This window comes from Ursus maritimus, unplaced genomic scaffold (genome assembly GCF_017311325.1).
Source record: "Ursus maritimus isolate PB19 unplaced genomic scaffold, ASM1731132v1 scaffold_11, whole genome shotgun sequence".
Taxonomy (NCBI): domain Eukaryota; kingdom Metazoa; phylum Chordata; class Mammalia; order Carnivora; family Ursidae; genus Ursus; species Ursus maritimus.
The window spans coordinates 60,972,478-60,993,729 of NW_024423453.1; the positions used below are offsets into that span (position 1 = coordinate 60,972,478).

A 21,252-nucleotide genomic window follows, 5' to 3' on the forward strand; every position below is an offset into this window, starting at 1 on the left:
ACATAAAAAGATGAATCAATTATAATAAAATGGGGTTTATCCCAGAACTGCAAAGATGATTTTCTATTTGAAAATCAATATATATTTGATTGATTTGACTATAACCCATAATACTAACAGAATGAAAGAGAAAAGTCAATCATTTCCATGAATGCTGAGATAGCACTGGATAAAATTTAAGGCCTGTTTGTGACTAAAAAACTCCCCAAAAACAAACAAAAAATACCCTAGTGTACAAGTAATGGAAGAAAATTTCCTCAATCTGATAAACAGCACTTAGGAGAATGCTGCGGTTAATACCATTCTTTTTTTTTTTTTTTTTTGAGATTGTATTTATTTCAGAGAGAGAGAGCAAACATGAGCAGGGTGGGAGAGTAGAGAGAGAAGCAGGTTTCCCACTGAGCAGAGAGACCAACTTGGGGCTTGATCCCAGGACCCTGGGATCATGACCTGAGCTGAAGGCCGATGCTCCTGAGCCACCCAGGAGCACCAGTTAATAGCATTCTTAATTTCAAAATATTGCATGCTTTCTCACTGACATCAGAAAAAAAAAACAAAGATGGTCATTCTCTATCCATTTTATTTATCATTGTACAGGACTTGTGAACCAGTGCAATAAGATAGAAGGGAAAGGGAGGGAAAGAGGAGGAGAGGGAGAGAGGGAGGAAGAGAGGTTTAAAGCATAAAGATTGGAAAAAGCATTTTCAAGACACTAAAGGCATTCTAAAGGCAAAAAAAAAAAAAATAAAGCATAAAGATTGGAAAGGAAGATGCACAAATGTCTTGACAGTTTGTTGAACATATTCATAGAAAACACAAAGAAATTGGCAAACCACTACTAAAACTACCTAGGTTATCGAGTTCTTAGGATATATGTCAATATTCCAAGATATAATTGTCTATATATTCATAGAAACATTTGGAAAATAAAATTTAAATTATAACATTTGCACACACATACATACACACATTTCTAAGCTCTGTCTGCTGGGAAGGCCTAGAAGCAATGACACTTGTGTAGCAATGACCATACCTAGTAACCAGATCTGGGTTTCTAATACTGTTCTTCAATAAAAGGAACTAAGGAATCCTTGGAGAAATTGCTGATTCTAGGGCTGGAGCAGGGAATATACCAGATGAGTCTGGAACATCTTGTGGTGGCAGGATGCAAGAAAGTACACCACAAATAAAATGACGGGGATACGTGAAAAAGACACAGGAGTCAACTGAATGAGCACCCAATGGCCAAAACTGGAATGACGTGAACATCACAGATAATGTAGTACTGAATTATAACCCAAAGTGTAAAATCAATATCCATGAATCCATACTGGTATAAATAAATCATTGACTCTGGGAAACAAACTGAGGGTTCCAGAAGGAAGGGGTTGGGAGGATGGGGTAACAGGGTGATGGGTATTAAGGAGGGCATGTATGATGATGAGCACTGGGTGTTACATGCAACTAATGAATCGTTGAAGCCTACATCAAAAACTAATGGTGTACTGTATGTTGGCTAACTGAAGGTAATTTAAAAAATCATTGGACAAATAAAACGGGGAAGGATAGATAAATGTCTTACATAGAATGCCAAATAATATGCAGATATGATCCCCTCAAGGGGGTGGAGAATAATCATTCCCTATCCTTAAGTATGGTCTGTACACTACTTTTCCAAAGAATACTGTATGACGAAGGTGAAAAAAGGATTAATATTACAATAGCGAAGTCTGACAAGTCCTTGCTAATGAGAGTATACACTATCCTAAGTGATAGTACACACCCTTGAGATAAAGTAAAGACAATGGCACTTTACCTCTGTGTTCTTCCTTCCCAAATCTCATGATTCCAGCCTCGTCATAAGAAAAACATCAACTGAGAGATATTCCACAAAGTACCTGACCCATACTCAAAATTGTTAAGGCCATAAAATACAAAGAAAGTGTAAGGAAACATGACACCTAAATATCATATAGTATCCCAGATTGGTCCTGGGACAGAAAAAAGACATTAGAAGTAATAAGGAAATACTAAAAAAAAGTATAGATTTCAGTTAATAATAATGTATCAAATGTTTGTTCATTTGTTGTGAAAAATGTATCATACTAATGCAAGATATTAATAATAGAGGACACTGGAAGGAGGTATGGGGAGCTCTAAACTGTCTTGGCAACTTTTCTGTAGATCTGAAACTATTCTAGAATAAAAAACTATTTTTAAAAATTAAAAAATATAACTTTTATTTATTTATTTATTTTAAAAGATTTTATTTATTTATTTATTTGACATAGAGAGAGCCAGCGAGAGAGGGAACACAAGCAGGGGGAGTGGGAGAGGAAGAAGCAGGCTCCCAGCAGAGGAGCCCGATGCGGGGCTGGATTCCAGGACCCTGGGATCACGCCATGAGCCGAAGGCAAATGCTTAATGACTGAGCCACCCAGGTGTCCCAGAAAATGTAACATTTATGACCATACATCAATACTTAGGAAAAAACAAAATATATGACAAACTCTAAAAAATGTAGGTGAGAATAACTGAAGAAGACAAATAAATTGATATACTAGTTCATGGATTAGAAGATTAATACCTGTTTTGGGGGTTTCATATTTAATGATTTCTGTGTTCTGCAGAAAGAGGGTCTTAATTCTGGTAAGGGATATCTATACCAAACACAAGCAAACATCATATTTATTTTGGAAATACTAGAAATATCCCCTTTAAAGCCAAGGAACAATATAAATTTCACTCAATACTGTTTTTGCTAAAACAGCAAGACAAGTAAGAGATGGAAAGCATATAAGGACCAAGAGGAACAAATTAACATATTATTGCTAGATAAAATGATTGCATGAAGGAATTGGAAAGTCTTAGGGCTAAAATAAAAGCATATTAAAACAATGTAAAAAACAATCATATTCCTATATACCAGCAATAAAGAATTAGAAAATATAACTAAAATGTTGCAATTTTAAAAAATATATTTTAAAAATAAGGGGGAAATTATTAACATTAAAAGATATGAAGAAATTTATGAGAAATTGTATGTCTTTGTTAAATAATATTAATATTTAAGTAAAGGGAGAGATACATTATATTCATGGATGGGAAGATTCAATATTTTAAGGTGATAATTCTCTCAACACTCATTCAATTCAAGTTCAATTCATAGTCAATTCAAGTTTAGTTTATGGAATTGACAAGGTAATTCTAAAATTTATACAAAAAAGCAAACTTCCATCAGAAAGGATGATTACCCAACATTTGCATCAACAAGGATGGGACTGGAGGAGATTATGCTAAGTGAAATAAGTCAAGCAGAGAAAGACAATTATTATGGTTTCATTCATTTGTGAAACATAAGGAATAGCAGGGAGATCTAGGAAAAGGAAGGGAAAAATGAAGGGGGCTAAACAGAGGGGGGAATGAAACATGAGAGACTATGGACTCTGGGAAACAAACTGAAGGTTTTAGAGGGGAGGGATGTGGGGGGGATGGGCTAACCCAGTGATGGGTATTAAGAAGGGCACGTATTGCATGGAGCACTGGGTGTTATAGGCAAACAACGAATCATGGAACACTACATCAAAAACTAATGATGTACTGTATGGTGACTAACGTATCATAATAATAAAAATAAATAAAACTATAAAAAATATTTAATTAAAAAATTTAAAAAAAAGAAAAAGAAAACTTCCAAGAAGAGTCAAGAATACTTTGAAAAAGAATAAAGTGTGTGTTTGGAAAGTTATCCTACTAAATATCAAGTCCAATTTAAAGCTATATTAAAGAAGAGTATAATATTGGTGAAGGCACAGAAAAACTGACCATTGGCATAAAATTAAGAATTCTGAAACAGACTCATTCAATATATATGAATATATATGACAGAGGTAAAATTGTAAATTAATAGAAGTAATTATTCAACTGTGAAATAAAAAAATAAATGCTTACTGCACATCATATATACATATACAACTACACAAAATTCCCAGGGGACTAAAACCTAAATAGGAAAAGCAAAATTCTTTTAGGAGAAAATATAAAAAAATGCCTTTATGAACTTGAATGAGAGAAGGATTTCTTCAGACAAAGCACAAACCGGCGAGTAAAACGAGGTTAGATTTTATAAATTAAAATGAAAATAATTTATATATCAAAAGACATCATGAACACACTGAAAAAAAAAACAAAATTAGTATTTAAAGTGCCTATAACAGAGCATTCATTAGAATAATATACATGTGTGTAGTGTATGTTGGTGTGTACATTATAAAAGCAAACAAGCATAAACGTAGAAAAGATCTAAAAAGGCATTTTGCACAAAGGACACCAGAATGGCAAAAAAAAATTTTTTTTCAAGAAAAATGTGTAACCACACGATTAATCAAGGAAGTACATAATAATGGCAATTATATCCAAAGTGAGTAAATATTAGTTGTGGGAGTTGTAAAACAATAGACAATCTCATAAAATTAATAGTAGGTGTTTATGACTGAACGGCCACTTTGGAGTACAATTTAGTAATATTTGAGTCAAATACTTTCACTTCTGAGAATATAATCTTGGGCCAAATAATTCCGCTCCTGGGCATATACCCTATAGAATATTTTCATATGCACATTAGAAGAAAATATGCAACAATTTTCAATCCAGAGTTTTTGTAGTAGTGAAAACATTAAAAACAATCAAAATGTTCAGCAAATGTAGAACAGATAAATACAATATAAATACAATATGGAATACTTCCTGAAGTGAATATGAATGAAAGAGTCAAAGGCTTATGTTAAAAAATATAAATTTGAACCAAAAAATCAAATTACATGGACACTACAGTATGGCCATTTTGTTCATGTTTTCAATACTGTAGAATAGAAATTTATCTTTGATTTCAAATTCAGGAATAAAGGTTCTTTTGGAAAGGTAGGGAGGCAATGTTTGGGGCAAGAGTAATTGGTTAACTTCAATTTATTTTTAATGTTTAGTTTCTTAAGATGATGACAGGAGTGTTACGTATATTACTTATGCGTAGGTACTTTTGCATAGTTAATAACTCTCTTGGATAAAGACAACTTTATTTGATAAAAATATACTTAGAAAAAAAGAATGTGCAGGATTTTCCATTAAGAATCTGTAAATGGACACTATAAATTTTGTATGCCATACTGGCTTAGATTTCTTTGGAGATTGTAATGATCCAACAGTTCAAAGTAGCATCTACATATGTATAATTACTGTTGAAACTAAAATGTGAACCCATCACTTATGTGAAAAATTGAGAAAATGTATAGTTTGACAATTCTGTGAGATCACAGCCGATCTTCAGATACTCTTATCCAACCCCACCTCATATCTGTCTACAGACACCTGGAAAACTATTATATCAAAACATCTAACCTTTTTTGTTTTATTTTGTAAAAATAATTTATTCTATCGGCACTAGTGAAAAGTAATGGTTCAATGAGTAAATATTGACTTAAGGCACATAGTCGAGCAGTTCTCCAACTCTCTAACATATGTGTAACAAGATGGAAAGCCATCTGTTTTCTGAAGATTGGAGGGTAAGCCAATGTATTCAGTTTGAGACACTGCTATCTATACACACCCAAATTGCTACATTCATAAAGGAGTTTGTTTGTTTTCTTAAAAAGCCCAACTTACAAATGCTTTCATCATGGCATTTAAGTCTTATCCACAACTCATAACAGGTTTGCAGGAATCACATTAATGTGGAAATCTTAAGCTCCCCCTCATTGAAGCAATAAAAACAATCATGAATGAGTTCCTTTTGTCACCACAAGTTTAGAAGGCAAGACAGACGTGCCTCCCTTACCATGGCCATGTTACAAAAGGGGAACAGGAATGACTCTGATGGTGGTAAACTAGTTTCATCTTGAATTTAATTTTATTTAAGAGCTATGGTTTCCAAAAGCTGTGAAATCTTTGTCTGCTTAAGAAGAATGTGAACTTGGAATAATGGAGGCTGAAGATGTCCTTAGTGAATCTCGTTATACGTGACATGTGACTCCGATGTAAAAGAAATAAGGAAGTTCAAAATTTCCAGAATATTTGTAGGAAAAAGTTGATGATTATATGTCAAGAATAATAAAATTGTGCTCAAGTGAGAATGGTTAGAATACAATAAGTTAATTAGACAAATAAATATTGGGAAATGACGAGTTTCACGGTTAAAAATAGATTTGAATTTATGCTATTGGAAAAATGCACATGAATTTTTTTTTAAGATTTACTATCTATTTGAGGGGGGTGGAGTTAGAAAGAGCACAAGCAGGGGAAGGGCAGAGGGAGAATCCCAAGCAGACTCCCTGCTGAGCATGGACTCCAATGATGCCTGGGGCTTGATCCCAGAACCCTGAGATCATGACCTGGGCCGAAATCAAGAGTCAGACTCTTTCGACTGAGCCACCCAGATGCCCCAAAGCACAAGAAGAAAATGAAAAGTATGTTAAAATTTTGAATTAACTTGATTTTCAGAACAAATGAGTAAGCATGTAGAATATCTACTACAGAAATTTTCTCAAGAATCAAATAATTACCTCAAATGGAACTTAAGATGAATTTTAAAATGGGGAGAGATACAATTATGAGAAACTAGACCAGCAGAGGGAGCTTAAAATATTTGGTCAGTCAGTAAACAGACACTGAAGACAGTTAAGGTCTTTGTTAAGCAGAGATATATATATATTGGGAGAATTATTTAGATTTATTTTAGATATGAGATCTCAGGTGCAAAGATATCCATTAATAAGTATAGGTAATTTGAAATTTCATCCTCAGAATTTTAATATACTGTCTTAGTTGAATTAGTCTATTTGTATTATAAAAACAAAAGTAAATTATATTAGCATAAGAAATGTAAATATTTTTAAAAATACATAAATGCTTTTATAAAAACAAATTAATTTAAACAATATTACAACAAATAAAATAATGGAACAAAGTTTAGTTGCAGAGCTGTGATGATAGAAACTATGAATAAATTTATCAACTTAATCAAGTGGTAGAAAAATATTCTAGAGGCACCTGGGTGGCTCAGTTGTTAAGCGTCTGCCTTCAGCTCAGGGCGTGATCCTAGGGTCCTGGGATCGAGCCCCGCAAAGGGCTCCCTGCTCCACTGGGAGCCTACTTCTTCCTCTCCCACTCCCCCTGCTTGTGTTCCCTCTCTTGCTGGCTATCTCTCTCTCTGTCAAATAAATAAATAAAATCTTAAAAAAAAATTAAAATAAAGAAAAAAAAAGAAAAATGTTCTATGAATCTTAAGGTGATGTTTTAATTTTCACCATTCCTGTATATGTGGACATCATGTTGCAGCTCTTCTATCTGATACTATTAAAAATTTTACAAATATTAAATCTAATTGTATGAATAGAAATAATATCACCTGTTTCAAAGTTTAGAAGACTAAAAAGAAAGATACCAAGGTGGACATAGTAAATTTTATAATACTTAACCTCTGAGATGTTTGATCAATGTTCATTGATGTTGCTTGTGATTCTGAAGAGGAAAGTGATAGATGGTAAAAATGACTTCAAAAAAATACATTATGATAGAATATGTAGGAATGGAAAGGATTCTATGTTAGAGAAAGGAAATAAAACTGAGTAAGAGTCACTGAGGAGTGTATTTGCAATATTCTGCAAGCTTTTTGTGTAATATTATTTTATAAAGTCTAAAATTATTACAGGTAAGAAATTTAGCTGGTGTAATCATCCTCTAAATTGTGTGCTACAACCATTTCGTGGTAGACTGATGAGTTATGTTATAAAAAGCAAAGACCCCGAGGTACCCGACAATTTTTCTGGTTTTAATGAAAAGGAAATCTGGCCACATCTTCTCTTTTTTCCCAAGTCTCTTCCTCCATCCCACAAAGACAAGTAAGGCTGTAAATCTTCCCCACTATTGCTGCTGAAAGAATTTTGTGGAAATGATCTTGCAAAAGAGAAAGTATAAACATATTTTTAGGTTTTTGAGATTGTACAGTGTGTATAGCAGCTATTAAAATGAGAAAGTTGCCAGGGCTCGAAATACAATTTGGAAAGTCTAAGCAGAAAAAAGCCAGCAGAGATTTCTTCATCTTTAAATACAATTTGGACTAAGAATGTACGGTAGAGGAACAAAATTTTCCACCCCAATATGTGTCTTTTTGGCATATGGATTATTTTAGGTTGATTATTTTTAAGAAACAGAAAACTCAAGTTTTTCTTTTTGCTAACTGCCTTAAAGAATTTAGACAGAGGACCTGTTCCAGAAAGGGAGCTAGCACCGTAGATAACTATAGTGATAATATGAGCTAGGCCTGGTAAATAGGTAGGAACCTGGCAAGGCCTATTTCATCAAAGTTCTCTCAATGTCCTGGTTTCTGAATGGCCCAGCAAACATTTGTTCACCTAACATTTATTCTTTTTCACCTTCCTGTGAATAGCTTTCCTTCCTTTTGCAGTTCCAGACTCCTATCCCCTGCTCCCTAGTTCAGCATGACATATATACCATATTTTGCCTGTCCTTGGAATCTCTTATGTTTATGTGGGTTCCTCATATATATGCTATTAAATTTGATTTTCCCCTGTTAACCGTCTCATATCAATTTAATTTTTTTTTAATTTTTTGTTTTAAAGATTTTATTTATTTATGTGACAGAGAGACAGCCAGCGATAGAGGGAACACAGCACGGGGAGTGGGAGAGGAAGAAGCAGGCTCCCAGCGGAGGAGCCCGATGTGGGACTCGATCCCGGAACTCTGGGATCACGCCCTGAGCCGAAGGCAGATGCTTAACTACTGCGCTACCCAGGCACCCCTCATATCAATTTAATTCTTAAACCAGCCAAAAGAATCTTGAAGGGTAGAGGAAAACTTTTCTCCCCAATAGTAGAAATGCAGGATATAAATCAGGACCAAATACTCAGTGAGAATCCAAAATATGTCAAAGCCTGAAACAGGATTATAGTCATTTTAGAGTCAGAATTGTACCAGAACAACACTGTGCTTATGCAAGCAAATTATATGCATTTTCTCTGTGTTTACACAAACACACACACATTCATGTTAATTTATACACTGTAGTTAAGATAATTCTGTATAATGCCCAAATATATGATTGCAGTTTTTCTTCACTGGTGCTTTTATTGTAGTTATATTATTTTGAGTTTGATAAAACCACAGAGGTGCCACTAAATGACGAAATATTGCACACATGAGGAAAAGAGAACTTAAAAAAAAATACCCCTAGGTAAAGTCGCTTCCTGTTGAGATAGATCCTGTACACACACACACACACACACACACACACACACACACACACCTCTACATCCACATATAATAATTTACATATTAGATTATTTTTCCTTAGAAAATTTGCTACCAAGTCATTCTGAGATACATGCAATGACCATAGCTCGCTACTTAATAATGGCCTTGGAAGCTAATAAATCTTTAAGTATTTCACATCCTATTTTAGCTAAAATCAACTTTGAAAATTAACGCAAATTATACTTGCTAAATTTAGGAGTGGAGTGTAATTCTAGGTAATTTAAAAACCACCATACATAGTTTCAATTAAAAAAAAAAGTTGCCTGCTAGACAATTTTACAGATATCTAGTGGTTCATGAGTCTATCTCTGCATTTTATTTCAGCTAAAATGCACAATAAAAGCTGCAGTGCAAAGTAGAGATACAACATGATCTTTAGAGAAAGTTATAAAATTCAAATCAGAATAAATCTGGTCTGTAATGATGATTTTTTGGCTTTAATAACTTCATTATATAAAATGTTCTTGATTATGTACTAATGAAGTCTCTGTTCAATGTGTTTCAATAAAGTAAGGCAAATACCACAATTCACAAAATATTTATGATATTTGAGCAAATACTATATTCATCTGGAAAAAAACCAAATAAAATACTTAAAATAATATTATAAACACATTGTAAGGATACAGAATAATTGAACATGAAACTATTTACTCCTCTGTTTATGTCTGGCTATTAAAGAGCTTTAAAAAGAAATAATTTATATGGTAAAATTTTAGTTTTAATTTGAGACTTAATATTTAATTACCAAAATGGGAAAAATCAATCTTGTTTTCACTTACATTTATTCTCTAATATACCATCTCCAAATGAAACGTTATTACCTGCAGTTGATTGCAATATAATTATACCATTAATTTTATTTTTAAAAATCTCATTATATTAATTTTGGCTTTAAATTACATAACATTAGCAGAAAATTTGTCATTAATGTAATCACAAATTACTTCAGTGTGAAACCTGTTACAAAGTAAACATGCCTACCATGGTTGTCTCAGCGATAGAGCCAAAGCTGTTTATGAATATGTTGCATGTGACATTAACAGGAGGGCCTGGAAGAGAGATTAAAACATAAGGGCTATTTAAAATATTTTCAAACAATTTCTTGCTTTTCATTATTAGTCTTTAAAAAAGGAACATATATATTTTTATATTTGTATACACACAGATGCTTAAAATTGAAGGCAATAATTCTGTGAAATAGTCTGAATTGAAAATCACAAATTCATCGTCTCCTTTGAACACTGATGTTGGCCATTATATAAGTCATTAATCACACTTGGTCTCAGTTTCCTTGATCTAGATATCTCTAATGACTTTGCAAGTGCCCGATTTGTTAAGTCCAACATCTGAACCCCTTCAGGCTCTATTTCTATTCTTTTTTCCCTCCATGTGGGGGTCCTATTTTTCTGTATGTCTCATATTTTGTTGTTGTTGTTAAAGACATTAGCTACATTAGATAATCCAATGTGGCAACACTGGAAACCAGACCTCCTGCTTGAATCCTACAGCTGGTTGTTGCTGGTGTTTCTTTTTTTTTTTTTTTTAAGTTTTTTTTATTTATTTGACAGAGATAGAGACAGCCAGCGAGAGGGGAAAGACAAGCAGGCGGAATGGGAGAGGAAGAAGCAGGCTCACAGCAGAGGAGCCTGACGTGGGGCTTGATCCCACAACGCCGGGATCTCGCCCTGAGCCGAAGGCAGACGCTTAACCGCTGTGCCACCCAGGCGCCCCATTGCTGGTGTTTCTTATTGTTGTTTGTTGTTTAGTGACTTACCTGGACTAATAAAGTCTACATATCCTCATAGTGTGCAGCCACGGAGGTCACCACTCAGCAACCTTAGTGGTCAATTAGTGATTGGTCAGATGGTTCCTTAATGCCTTGAACCAATAAGTCTCCACCCAGGGAACTTCACGTTTGGAGGCATGCCTTTAATGTTCATGCCTTTACCTTCACTTCTTTGCTTGCACAGAGTTTGAGGTCAGCCAGAGGTGAGAGGTTGGGACCCTCTCGGGTCTTTCCTGGGCATGCACACAGCCTCACACTTGTATGTATCCTCTAGATCTGTAAGAGGCTATCAGAATTTTTCAAAGCTGCATATGAGCATCTCATTATTCAGATCTTCTTTTAAAATTTTTGTTCAGGCTCTTGTTTGCCCAACTGGTATCACAGCCTTAGGCAGCTGCAGTGTTAAACAGCTTCTTGTGATCCTTTTCAACAAATGCCCTGGGATAGGATTTTCCCAGTGCGGGAGTTTCCAATCAAAGCCCAATAATGACAAGCCTTCTGAGTGGGATTCCTCTAGGGAGCAGGCCAGATAAAAGTAACATAGTTAGCTGCTGGATTGAACAGCTTCTGTGATTGAGAAGCTGTTGGTTTTCAAGGCTACCAGAAGCTGAGGAGCGGAGCCATATTTAAATGCCCTCTGTTTTTAGAGAAACCTATCCATTTCTCTTGAATACACATTCCTCAGTGTGTTGCAAGCTTTTCAGCGCCTCGGAAGGTTCATTTTGACCATTTTCCAGTATTTTTGTTGCTTTTTTTTTTTGGAGGAGTGAATTTACAGAGAACATCGCTCCACCATTCCTGAAGTCCCCTGTAAGTGCCTAATAGAGCATTCATCATAATACCAACAATTTTTGTTTTTATGAAATCCACTTATTCATTCTTTTACTAAATACCTAAAACTCTGTGTACAGCAATTTGAAGAAGACACAACAAGATTACCACCTAGCAGGGCAGAAGGAATAAGCTCTTACAAATTGGTGAGTAGATACCATTTAATCCACAGAACCTTGAAAGTGGGTAATATTTCATCATTTACAAAATAGGGAGTTAAAGCTCAGAGAGGATTACATAAGGTGCTAATAAATAGCACATTTAGAATTTGAACCGCTGGTCTGATTCTAGGAATCATTTTTTCCCCATTATATCCAGCTGTCCCACGATCTTCACATAACATTACATCCAAAGCATTCCATTTTCTGGCTACAGACTTTGTTATTAGGTCGATAGGTATATAAATCAACAATACCGAAATATTATGTGGTAGGGATTAAAATAATTCTGAGTTAAACTCTACCTAGTAGATAATGCCACACACAAAAACTAATATATAAGCTTTCCCTAAGATAGCAGCCCCTTGCCCTGTACTTTCATGCCCCCCTCCCTAGAGATAACCACTTCAACTTATTTAATGGATTCTTTGGGGACTTACCTAAATTTCTCTAAATAATGAGTTTATTTTGCTACTTTTAAAGGCTCTAGTTTCAGGCGTATGTTCTGATGCCCACAGCAGATGAGGATTTAGCTCTCTTTCTAACATTATCAACACCCCTATTAACATAAACCTTGTTTTCTGTCCTCCCAGGACACAGTTATTGTTACATTGTCCTTGTTGTTAGATTAGTACCTACTTTTTACAATATGACAAGGTGAATATTACCTCCAACTAAGTCATGCAATAAACTGTGATTACGTTTCCTGTCCTGAAAAACATTTTCTTGAGGTTGATAATCGTTTTATGTATTTCACATAGTTTCCTCCATATGTATCATTTACTTATAAGTTCTGAAATGTGTAAATTATGTTTCAATGTCGAACTCATCACATATTTTATTAGCTTTATCTATCTTTGCAGTTACTTCCAAATTAGATTTTTTGCTCTGGAGCATATCAGTGATCTTATGATCTCCTATAATCATTATCCTGAGGATTACTGCCACCTCTCTCTTCTGTGGCATTTCCATTCATGGCCCCCATGCTTTTATCTTTCTTGGCTTAGTTCTTTATTTTAGTGGAACATATCCTTTAGGAATTTCTTGAGAAATGGTGCGTAAGGATATGAAGCTTCTGAGAATTTTTGTTCACAATTTTTTTAAACATCCTCTCACTTAATTACATCTACATTTCATGCAAAATTTTAGACTGGAAATTTTTTTCCTGAATTTTAAAGACATTTCTCTATTATTTTTTTTATTTTCTTGTATTACTGTTAAAAAGTACAAAGCCATTCCGATTCTTGGTCATTTGTAAAGATAAAAAGGATATTCATTCTACCAATATTTAAAAAAATAAATAAAAAATTTAAAAAACGCAATGCCTCATTAGCTAGAATACTTTAAAATCATTTGTGGTTTCAATTTACATTTTTTTGATTACTGGTGCACAATTTTCATCCTTGTTTTTCTACTCATTTTCTCATAGCCATTTGTCTTGCTTGAATAAGATAGAAAAAAACCCACAAAATTATTCAAAAATGAAGTCCATGATCCATAAGCCAATGAATGATACCTATGCACATTGAAATCATCTTTAAAAACATTCATACCTGATTTTAACCTAGATGATAAGGCATGCAACCAAAGCATCAATATTTGTGAAAGCTCCCCAGATGATTCCCCTGTGCAGCGATGCTGGAAGCCACAGGCCTAAAGAATTCCAGACTAGGAAACATTGGTGCCCATTATATCATAGGGCTGAAAATGAACTGAGATTTTCTTAGAGGTGAAGACATAGAGAGAGAGAAGTCAGAGCTTGGAGCTAGGCCTTGAAAATGAAAGGCTTTTAATTTTAATTAGAAAGTAGCCTATTATAAGTTTGATCAACAATGCTAATAAAAAAAGTAGATGCTGTGCAGTTAGAAAGAGACCAAAGTCTATTGACCATCAAGATGCATAGAACATAAAATTAAACAGATATAGAAAGTAAATTGTTTTAAATATGAAAGATGGATTTTTAAGAACAAGAAAACCTCATGAAAGTCCTAAATCTTGGAGGTGCTATCATTATTTGATCACCAGTAGAAAGGTTTTTTTAAAATCTTTCTTTCTTTCTTTCTTTCTTTCTTTCTTTCTTTCTTTCTTTCTTTCTTTCTTTCTTTCTTCCTTCCTTCCTTCCTTCCTTCCTTCCTTCCTTCCTTCCTTTTCTTTCTTTCTTTCTTTTTCTTTCTTTCTTTTTTTTTTTACTTGTCAGGGAAAGAGAGCACAAGCAGGGGGAGCTGCAGAGGGAGAGGGAGAAGCAGGATCCCCGCTGAGCAGGGAGCCCAATGTGGGGATTGATCTCAGGACGCCGGGATCATGACCCAAGCCGAAGGCAGATGCTTAATGGACTGAGCCACCCAGGCACCTGTTTAAAAAAATATTTCCTTGTTATTTCTAAATATTTACAAATGTTTAAAATTTGTGAGACAATAACGGTGTCTTATATGTCACTATGTGAGAAAGGAGAAAGCATGAATCTTTTACTTCAGGATTATTTTGTCCCATCACAAGAGAAGTATAAAGTTACAATTAACTGTTAGATTTCTTTTAACTTAATGTAAGTCTAAGGTATTGAACTCTAACATACGTACCCAGAGTATCTGGGAATCTTAAAAAACTAAAACCAATCATTCATTTCTAGGTTATTCTCCATTTTCTAGAGAACGTGAAAACTCTGCTATTTTCTTTTGCTGCTAACTGTACTATGAATCTAGGGAAGAGCATTCAGCTTGAGATAAATTCTCTTGTGCTCTATTGGCTCAGAGTCTTTGGAAGAGGGAAAACACAAGCGCACTGGTACTGGGTTAATTCATCTTCCAATAAAATGCTGATAGAGGTGCATCCATATTGGGGGAACATGGCCCAGTGTACTGCTGCCGCTATGAGATTGTCTGCTCCACCTGACTATGAACTCTTTGGCTGAAATTGGAATAAATAAAGCAGTGGGATGGGTGGGTAGTGTATTTCTTACTTTAGTTTAACAAGAGGCAGGGCCTTTATTTTGGGGACTTTAATTTCTCGGTGGACATTGCATAAAAAGGGAGGCATTTTTTATTATATATATATATATATTTTTTTTAAGATTTTATTTATTCGACAGAGATAGAGACAGCCAGCGAGAGAGGGAACACAAGCAAGGGAAGTGAGAGAGGAAGAAGCAGGCTCATAGCAGAGGAGCCTGATGTGGGGCTCGATCCCAGAACGCCGGGATCATGCCCTGAGCCGAAGGCAGACACTTAACTGCTGTGCCACCCAGGCGCCCCTATATTTTTTGATCTCATCCTTTGAATTTAATTATTATCCATATACTTTTAGATAGTGGTGGTGAAAAATAGAATGAAGGTGAAAATTCAGCACAGGCTTTAGTGATATCTGTTCAGATGCATTTCGGTGTCCTCTGGGCTTCATGGCACATCCTGATGATTCCAGGAAGGTTCTGAAAGCAGCAGTATTAAGTACTGTGCTAGGAATAGAGCTCCTCTGATGTATTTGTCTTCTCCCTAAAATGTGGCACTGGCATCCCAAGTTGACCAGAGGCTTGCATAGTAAGGTCAATAAGGAAAAGAATGTGTTTCCACAGAAAAGCAATGGTCAAAGGGGGAATAACTAATTGAGGCTTTCATTTATAGTGGGGGACATAATGTTTTATATTCTATGAAATGGACTTCAGCCTCTGGCTATTCAACGAGCCTCCAGTCACATGCGGAAACCTCCTCCTAAAGGCAGAAAGCCACCCCGGGTTCAAAGTCTAAATTTCATGTGGTAGTAAAGTAAATCACAGCGCTCTGAGGTATAAGCATTATTGTTTATTCCAGTGGTTATCACATGTGTTCTTTGCCTGATTATTAGAACACACAAAAGTGCTATGCGGTTCCCAGTTGACTACTTACGCGTGTATTCTCTTCTTCAGCAGGAAGAAAGGTGAAGAATTCAGACCCTAAACCTTAATTCCAAATTTCAAAAATAGAGCAGACACTGACTTGAAATATGTTTGTGTGTGTGTGTATATATATATATATACACACACACATATAATTTATATATACATATAATTTTGTTTTTAAAACATTTTTAAATATACTAAAAGTATAAAGCAACTTGAAAATAAAAGTCATTGTTTTTAAAGGTAGTCTTGGGCTAGATCATGGAATCTCCTCGACATGATACAAAGTATTTGGAATTTACTTTATGAAGATGAGGGAGCCATTATAGATTTCTGATCATTGTTGTGTAGTGAACCAACACAACACGGTGAGTTGTTGAATGGATGACAAAAGTGTAGAGACAGAGAAAACAAGAATCTATTGTCATAGTCCAGATGGGAAATAGAATGGCCCTGACCAAGGCAGCGACGGTGGAAACAGTGGAAAAGGATTACAAAGAATGAAGTGGATACAGTACCATAATGTTTATAAAGCGCTGTATTCTATACTTTAAACTTCTGGTCTATGGCAAATCAGAGCAGCAATCTTAATCTTTCTACCTTAGCTACTGATATGTATATTCAACAATTTTGTAGAGAATGAAGCTCAGAGGAGATTGTAGATATTCTATTGCCATTCCAGAGAGCACCTGTTTAGCTGTCCTTGGCCAATCTGCTACTTCTCTGTGCCAGTGCAAAAGCTGTTAAATCCATCTAATACACTGCTATGCTTAGCAACAGAGCAAATAATTGGTATAGCATCCATATGGCAAATTGTGCCTTTAAATTGTTCATTACATTAGCCATCGTTGGCCCCAAAAAGCAAATGACAGTACTTGCAGATGTTTTTAGCAGCATGTTTTCTTTTAGATGTCCCTTAAAGAAATAGAACATGCCTTTTAAATTCAGAGATGGATAAAGGCAAAATAGCAATGTGAGTTGCAAAGCCCTGGCGATTATATTATTGCTGCTCATACTAGGGAAGAATTATTCACAAGGCAAAGCTCAAGCAAACAAAGAAACAAACAAAAAACAGCCTAAGTGTTCCTGAAAATGAATCTAAGAAATTTTTAACATATGTTGCATTAAAACCTCACCCTTTTTAAAGACATAGAATGCAATTGAAAGACTAAATCTCAAAAAAATGTTGTATTTACATCTATATACATGTACATATGTATACAGATATTACCTTATTTATTTATGTTTATAGTAAATATTTTATTTATTTATTTATTTATTTATTTATTTATTTGAGAGAGAAAAGGGGGGAGCGGAGGGAGAAGGAGAGAAAGAATCACAGACTCCCTGCTGAGCATGGAGCCCTATGCAGGGCTTGATCTCAGGACCCTGAGATCATGACCTGAGCCGAAATCAAGAATTGGGCACTTAACTGACTGAGCCACCCAGGTGCCCCTTATTTTATTTTTTAATTGACAGAAATAAACTTGATGACTTTACATGTTAGATCCCTGAAGAAAGTTTGAAAATTATGACATAAAAATAGGATCCAGTTTCTTCTTTCTTTTCCCTTTCCTTCCATTTCCTTCCTGAAAATGCAGTCTTAAAGTCATTCAGTCAGGCAACACAAGATGGGTGTCCGTGTTGGGATGGGGAGTGTGGTAAACTAGACAGGATGAGAAGGACATCTGTAGAGAAGGGGTATATACACAGCACACACAGGATGTTGGAGCCAGAGTGAGTGAGGAGGATGTTCCTACAGTAGGGAGCTGGTGTGGAATATTAGAACTGGAGAAGGGTGAGGAGAATGTCCACATGGGCGCATCCTGGCGTGGTCAGTCAGAGTCTGAACAGGACCCTAGGGCATTTGTGCAGGAGAGGGAGTGGCAGCAGGCAAGGGAGATATATTACATATTGATCAAATGCATCATTATTTTAAGGATAAAGGGAGCCAGGTTTCTTACTGTCAGATGAGGAAATTAAAATACGGAAACTCAAAAACTAGAATAAACCTATGGTGTCAGAGATATCAGTATGAATCACGGTTTTCAATAGAGAAGTAAAGCTGAAGATGTAAATTAATATACATATGAATATACACGTGTGTATGTGTGTGTGTGTATATTTATGCAAATATGTGTATGCATATGGATATATCCCAGAATATACCAACTTAATCAGTTAATCAAACTGAACATTAACAGTGAAGGCAAAAATTAACATGGTCCACCATCTGATAAAATGCCATCAGAACAAAGCATCACTTCTGTGATATTTCTATTAAGATGCATTACTTAAATTGAATCATGAAGAAAATTACTAATGCAAACTGAGGCATGTTCTGCTAAATAAAGGGATAATAATATAATATTTAAATGTCATGATCATGACAGTCATAGAAAGCATGACGTTCTGGTTCAGACTAAAGGAATCAAGGAGAAATGACAAAATATAAGACATGATTCTAAACTGGATCTTTTTGCTATGAAACCATTATTCAGGTAATTGTTAAAGTTTGAATGGGGGTCCACAAATTAGACGGTAACAATATATTCATGTTTATTTTCTTGTTTCAATGGTTAGATTGTGGTTGTCTAAGAGAATATATTTTGTGTGATATGCTCAAGTATTGGGGCATCAGGTCGACAACTTTCAAGTGGCTCAGGGGAAAAAAATGTTTTGTGCTGTAGTTGCAAATCTTCTGTTAATCTGAGATCATTTTTAAAATTAAAAAAGGGAAAGTACTATAGAAAAATACATTAAAAACTAAAAATCAAAGAAAACATAAGATATGGAGCACACCAATCTAAATTTGTAAGCATTTCAGGTGAACATTTATAGTTTTAGAAGGACTTATTAAAGACATTCTTCCTGTTAAAATGACCTTGTATTATGTAAAAATGCAAGTAGAAAATTACCTTTTTCAAAAAATAATTGTGAACTTTATCCAAGAACAATAATGTCTGAATATAAATAGTTAAAATGGATAAAGAAGATGCTAATAACTTTTCCCTGAAAAGAGAAACCAGGTAGGAAATAAGCATTAGGTACACATGCCACTCGGGATAGAATGTGTTATAGCAGAAAGACTATTTGAAAACTGGATTTGTGATGTGGGAAAAAGGGATTAATATAGAGAAATATTACCGATGAAAAGACAGAAACCACAAAGACATTGTGAAGACAAACAATGTTATTTCTAGATAAAGAAAGTAACCATTGGAGATAGAATAAAAAAAAAACATAGCAAAAGTGCAATAAATGTTTGGAAGGAGTATATAATCGGGTGATTGCTGAGAGAATACTTTCTGCCTGGATCCAAATTAGACTTAAGAGTTATCAAACAAGAGAGGCAAAAAGAAAGAAGCAAAACCTAGAAACAGTTGGTAAAATGGACTTGTAAAATAATATTTTATTGTCTATGGATGTACATTTATTTGTTATCTGATTGCTTTTCATCTCTTAAACTGACTTCTAATTTCAAATGACTCCCAAATGCTTCTATTTCAAGATGGAAAGTTGAACACAGTTTTCTTTCTCTCTGAGAACATCAAATGATGTTTGCAAATAAAAATGAGACTAAACACATCATACCAAAGAGAATGGAAGGAAAATCGTAATTAGTTAAATGACATAAAATATAGAAGGCAGAAAAAAACTGTTGATCGATGAAACAGGGTAAGCCTAAAATAAATGCAGGTTGGGACTGCATGGAGAAGGGAGCTAATGTGCTAAGAACCACCCAGGGAGGCACAAAGCTTAGGGTCATCCTCTGCAGGAAAGGAGGTGGGGAGTTAAGGGGGGTCTGCAGGGAGAGGCCATGGGTACCTGTTTCAGAAGTTCCCTGCTTCCCATCCCTATTCTACAGAGCAGGAATGACCTGGGGTTTAGCCCTAAGAAAATTTTGAAGGCATGGCAATAATTTTTTTTTTTTTTGCAAACATAGTTCATTAAGGTGATTGGACATGATATGTTTCTGTGAATCAATGCCAACTTTCAAAATGCTTTGTTTATCCAGCTTTATATCTCAGTTTTCCAGCTGAGCTATCAGGGACACACAACATTGTTTACGTTTATGACGCACACTGTGTTGATTCGATACACTTACATATTACAATATGAATACCACCTTAGCACTTAGCTTACAACTCCATCATGTCACATAATTCCTATTTCTTTTTTATGGTGAGAACATTGATGATCTACCCACTTAAGCAGCTTTTAAATAGCAACTTAACCATTTTTAATAATACAGTATTAACTATAATCACAACGGTGTGCATTAGATTCCCAGAATTTATTCTACTTCTTACTCTTTGCAAAAAGTTAAAAAACAAAAAAGATGATTAGAGAAAACAGAGTTCCTGATAGTACCTTAAAACTAAAGCCATCTGTGTTTTGGCATCTAGAGGACACCAGACCAAAGCCTAGACGACACTCAACACTCATCTAAAGCACAGTTCTGTTCACTGCAGGAATGTCTGTCAGATTTCCCTTTCCAGTGAGAAAAATAGCAGCAAGCCACCTCCTTATGCGCGTGCGCACGTGCACACACACACACACACACAAAACCTGTATCAGCCCCCAAATCAACTCAATCTTTCCTGAACACAGAGTATTTCCATCACATATAAGAAAACTAGCAGCTTAAAGAGAGTGAACAAGATGAATAAACATAATTGTTCCTGCAGGAAGAAAAGAGAAATCCTGGGGCAGAAAAGAAAAACAGAAAAGGTAGAACACAAGAATTGAGGCATTAAACTAGAAGTCTAGTTAGTGCAAAAGAATCTTATAATGTCTTCTTTGTCAAAGGCCTAGAAACCATCAGACAGACTAGAACAGGTACTCACCAGAAGTAACCAATTTTACTTTTGGAGTGTTTGCCTCCAAGAAGCACAACTGTGCATAAGGGCTGCTGAGGCAAGGAAGTGCTGCTTTTCATCACTAATATTTTTAGACAAGTACCTGTTTTTTACTACTGTTGTAAACAAAACAGATAAACATACAAAACAGCACCTGCCTAACAACCTGTAACACAAGCTCCATGACGTCACGTTCAAGGAAAATGGTTCAGGATAAAGACGACTGTGAAGATACCAAAACACAATCACAGACTTAAAATCTTCCTAAACATTCCAAATGACACCAGGCAAAATATCAGAGTCATTTACAGAACAAATCTGAACAATCCTCCCTAAATATAGAGGAAAAGGACAAAAGGTGAAGGGTATGAGTGGGAGTGTATTAGACACAGATGATAAAAGATCAGATTTTTTTTTTAA

The 21,252-nt window shown here is 35.1% G+C and overlaps 1 protein-coding gene across 2 annotated transcripts in view; it reads right to left on the reverse strand.

Moving 5' to 3' along the window:
- The window catches only part of GLRA3 (glycine receptor alpha 3), a 181,348-nt gene that overhangs the window by 117,443 nt on the left and 42,653 nt on the right, over positions 1–21,252 (reverse strand). For both annotated transcript variants that reach the window (XM_008705064.2, XM_008705065.1), the window contains exon 3: positions 10,309–10,376. In XM_008705064.2, the coding sequence (XP_008703286.1) occupies positions 10,309–10,376 (68 nt within the window). The remainder of the gene's footprint in view (positions 1–10,308; positions 10,377–21,252) is intronic.